This window comes from Nansenia antarctica (genome assembly GCF_963989245.1).
Source record: "Nansenia antarctica genome assembly, chromosome: 14".
In the NCBI taxonomy this organism is placed as follows: Eukaryota; Metazoa; Chordata; class Actinopteri; order Argentiniformes; family Microstomatidae; genus Nansenia; species Nansenia antarctica.
This window is the reverse complement of record NC_137684.1, coordinates 14,758,703-14,762,892: the sequence shown is the minus strand read 5'-3', so window position 1 is coordinate 14,762,892 and position 4,190 is coordinate 14,758,703. Positions and strand designations below refer to the sequence as shown.

General features: G+C 43.8%; 1 protein-coding gene across 1 annotated transcript in view; it reads right to left on the bottom strand.

Annotated features, from left to right (window-relative positions):
• Window positions 1-1,009: 1,009 nt before the first annotated feature.
• LOC308169882 (DDB1- and CUL4-associated factor 15-like) overlaps window positions 1,010-4,190 on the bottom strand; it is a gene marked incomplete at both ends in the record, with an annotated part of 30,370 nt that continues 27,189 nt past the window's right edge. The window contains 4 exons of the mRNA XM_080544613.1: window positions 1,010-1,139; window positions 1,478-1,582; window positions 2,324-2,406; window positions 2,751-2,873. Coding sequence (XP_080400739.1) covers window positions 1,010-1,139; window positions 1,478-1,582; window positions 2,324-2,406; window positions 2,751-2,873 — 441 coding nt within the window. The remainder of the gene's footprint in view (window positions 1,140-1,477; window positions 1,583-2,323; window positions 2,407-2,750; window positions 2,874-4,190) is intronic.

The window sequence follows — 4,190 nt, the reverse complement described above, 5'->3', positions numbered from 1 at the left end:
TTGGAAATTATATTGAGTACAGTCCATTATGTGTCCGCTATACAGTACAGCAAGGTTAATTTTGATATTACGAACCCTTAAAAACACATATTATACATACCTCTGAGCTTAAGTCTGGACATTAAACTCAAGAGCTGATAGTCTTCAAGTCTCAAGCAAGTTTATTCATCAAACTAAAGTTGTGTAGTCAAGCACAGAAGCCGCCATCAAATAAGAAATATTACCAAAACATGTCTGGATACTTTTTTTTTTATTGTGAAGTTTTTAAAAACAAGCAGTAAAAAGTAAAAAAGAAAAGAAAAAAGAAAGTAACATACAATATATATATACAATATAATAAAAAATAAAAAATAAAAAATAAAAAATAATAAATAATAAATAAATAAATAATAAATAAATTATATAAATATAATATAAAGAAGCATACAATATACAACATGACTCCTTGGAACATGGAGAAAACAAATAACGTAAAAGGCTTCCCTCCAGACGATCCAGTCCGCTTTTCAAGTCAGAACGGGTGGGGTGGGGGGGGGCCTCTGTGCAACACAAGGCACAGGACTGAACACCCAAAACATAAGACACAGTACCAGCATAGATAGTGTAACACACAGACACACGCATACACACACACATTCATACAGTACACAGACAAGCTTCACCCTCACACACACACAAACCCAGGCTCATCCCTAGGGAACAGAAGAGGGGGGCAGAAAATGAGCCTGCTACTTTAACACTGGGAATGTTTAAACAGAACTAGAGATTTTTTAAAAAGGAGAAAAAAAAGCCTAAAAGCAAAAAAATATCATTTTGCTTGCAAATAAAAAATAACATTTTTTTCTTATCTTTTTTTTTTTTTTTTTTTACAAACTGATGCTCAATATTAGAAGAAGTAATACTCAAAGAACCAAAAACCAAGATAATCTTTTTTTTGTTTTTTTGTTGAAAGACCGAAAACAAAAAACATTTAAAAAGTCCAGTCCACTGGCTGAGGTTGCAGCAGGGATCACAAATTAATAACACTGTGCAGATCCTCGTTGGTCATGCGGTTGATGGAGCGGGAGCTGCTCTCAGGAACGAGGCAATTCATCACCATGTTCTCACACGACTTCCTGTAGGAAGTCCACACACTTCCACTGAGAGAGAGAGGGGGGGGGAGAGGGAGAGAGAGGGGGGGGAGAGAGGGAGAGAGAGAGGGAGAGGGGGAGAGAGAGGGAGAGGGGGAGAGAGGGGGGGGGGAGAGAGGGAGAGAGAGGGGGGGGAGAGAGGGAGAGAGAGAGGGAGGGGGAGAGAAAATTATATTTGTACCCTTTTTTTCTACACTATACAGTGTTTGTTTACAACTAAAGCAATCATCATCATTTCAAAGACTAACATGTTTCTACCATGACATATCCATATTCTCCTAAAAACAGAAAGGGGGGGGGTGGAGGTAACAAGAGTGGGAGAGGAAAACAATGAATGAAACCCTCACCTGGTCTGACCCTTGACCTCTGTGAGGTCACCAACGCCCACAGTGCGACACATTCCGGTGTTGAGGTCCCAGCTCACCTGCAGGCTGGAGTGGTAGTTGTTGGGCCTGGGAACACACACACACACGCAGTTACAGACCACCGCCAGCAGAGGGGGCTACTCTGAGAGACAGATTTTCTGACAGTTAGGCTAGGCTCAGGTTTGCTGTGACAGAGCTGTGATTTATTTAATTTTATTAATTGAGTCTCTCTCTCATTCTCTCTCGTAGGCAGCAGTGGGGATTACTCACCCAATCCATTACATTGCAGTAGTTTTGGCTTGACTAGCGAGTTTGTGTTGTGATACTCAACAACATTGAAACGTAGTTCCGTGTTTCAAAAGAAAAGTCTGAACATTTTGATTGGTTGCCGACATGCGGATCAAAACACTAGAACGTGTCACATATGCCCAAACTAACCAAATTTGGGGGGAAATGCTCCCTGATTCGGCCCAAACGAGCTAGGTGTGAACGCGCCGCGCCCTTAGATGAAGATCAGATCACATTTTATGACCAATTAACGCAGAAAACCAGGTCATTCCAAAGGATTCACATACTTTTTTCTTGCCACTGTATATAAAACCTTGAAATTAAAAAAGGCAGAGATTCAAAATCTTGGTTGCCCAGGCAACAAAGGCGACGTACCTCCTATGCACTAAACACCTGTTTACACGCCAAAAATACACTACAAACTACATGTGAGAGAATAAACAACCTTTTGTTCTTAGAGAGGAAGAGGAAACAGCCTGGCTGGCAACCAGTCAGAGAGACACGCACTGACACACACACACACGTAGAGAGACAGTGTACCTGCAGTGCTTCTCCTCTGCGTTGGAGAAGGCCAGCAGCAGCAGGCCGATGTTGATCACCACTGTGTTGGTCTCTGGACACACCTGGCACACACACGCACACACACACACACACACACACACACACAGACGGAGTTAGTATTCGTGTGTGTCAGAGACAGAAAGAGAGAAAGTGTGTTTGTGTGTGTGTGTGTGTTTGAGAGAATGTGTGTCAGTGTGTGTGTGTGAGCCACAGAGATAGAATGTGTGTGTGTGTGTGTGTGTGTTTGAGAGACAGAGATAGAATGTGTGTGTGAGCCAGAGAGATAGAATGTGTGAGTGTGTGTGTTTGAGAGACAGAGATAGAATGTGTGTCAATATGTGTGTGTGAGCCAGAGAGATAGAATGTGTGTGTGTGTGTGTGTGTGTGTGTGTGTGTGTGTGTGTACATCCAGGATGACGACGTCGTAGTCACTGAAGGAGCAGAACTGCTGCTGCCAGGAGGCGTCGCTGCGGATCACCTCGTTGATCAGATACCCAAAGTCCAGCGTGAGCTGCTCCACACACACACTCTGAGAACACACACACACACACACACACACACACACACACACACACACACACACACACACACACACACACACACCTAGTTAGGTACCAGGGTGAGCTGCTCCACACACACTCTGAGAACACACACACACACACACACACACATCTGGTGAGCTGCTCCACACACACACTCTGAGGAACACACACACACACACACACACACACATAGCTCCACACACACACACACACACACACACACACACACACACACACACACACACACACACACATATAGGGTGAGCTGCTCCACACACACACTCTGAGGAACACATATGGTGGAATAATATGCCTGCTAAGACATTTTATTTATTGATAACACATTCATTACCTTTGAGACTGAATTCACAAGAGTCACTAGACAGTCAGACTGTCTGGGCAGAATCAACACATTGACGACCTCAGCCTAGTAGACAATGAAACCAGTTTCTCTACTTGAAGCTTGACATTGGCTAGACAACAGACACATTTAAATGATCACAAAGACCTAATTGCTCTCTTTTCTCTTAAACCTGCATCTAGAGAGACTGAGCAATCTAGAGCAGTTCTGGGCCTTTGTTTTGCCTCGGTCCAGTGCTCTGAAACTCGACCAGACCAGTTTGTGACTTTTGTTCCCCTTTTCCACCTTTGTGTCTCTAGGAGAAAGTGGGGGTCGATTCCCCCCTAACCTCTTCTCAATCTGCATCACAGCCAGTCCTTCTCATACAGGAAATGCCTGTGATTGGCCTGTACCTCACCTGAGGGCGGGCTTGTTGCCTGAGTGTACCTGAGTGTATAAAATACAGATTTGCCCCTGTGTCTGGACTTTCAGAGAACCTTTGTCGTATCAAGACAGATCTTGACACGCTGTAAACTTTCTCCTTTTGCAAAAGTAAATTAAATACCTTTTCCTCTGCAATTTGAAAAGAAGCAGGCTGCCTTTTTGATTCTATATTTAGATATTTCAATGACACACACACACACATCTAAGGTGAGCTGCTCCACACACACACTCTGAGGAACACACACACACACACACACACACACACACACACACATCTAGCATGAGCTGCTCCACACACACACTCTGAGGAACACACACACAGACACACACATCTAGTCAGCTGCTCCACACACATATACACACTCTACAGAGAGAAACACACACACACACACACACACACACACACACACACACACACACACACAGACCTGGCCTCCAGACATGGTGGTGTTTAGTCTAAACTAGCACACCTGCCCTACTGTAGACTCATCACCTACCAGCCATAACAGATGGTCTGCAC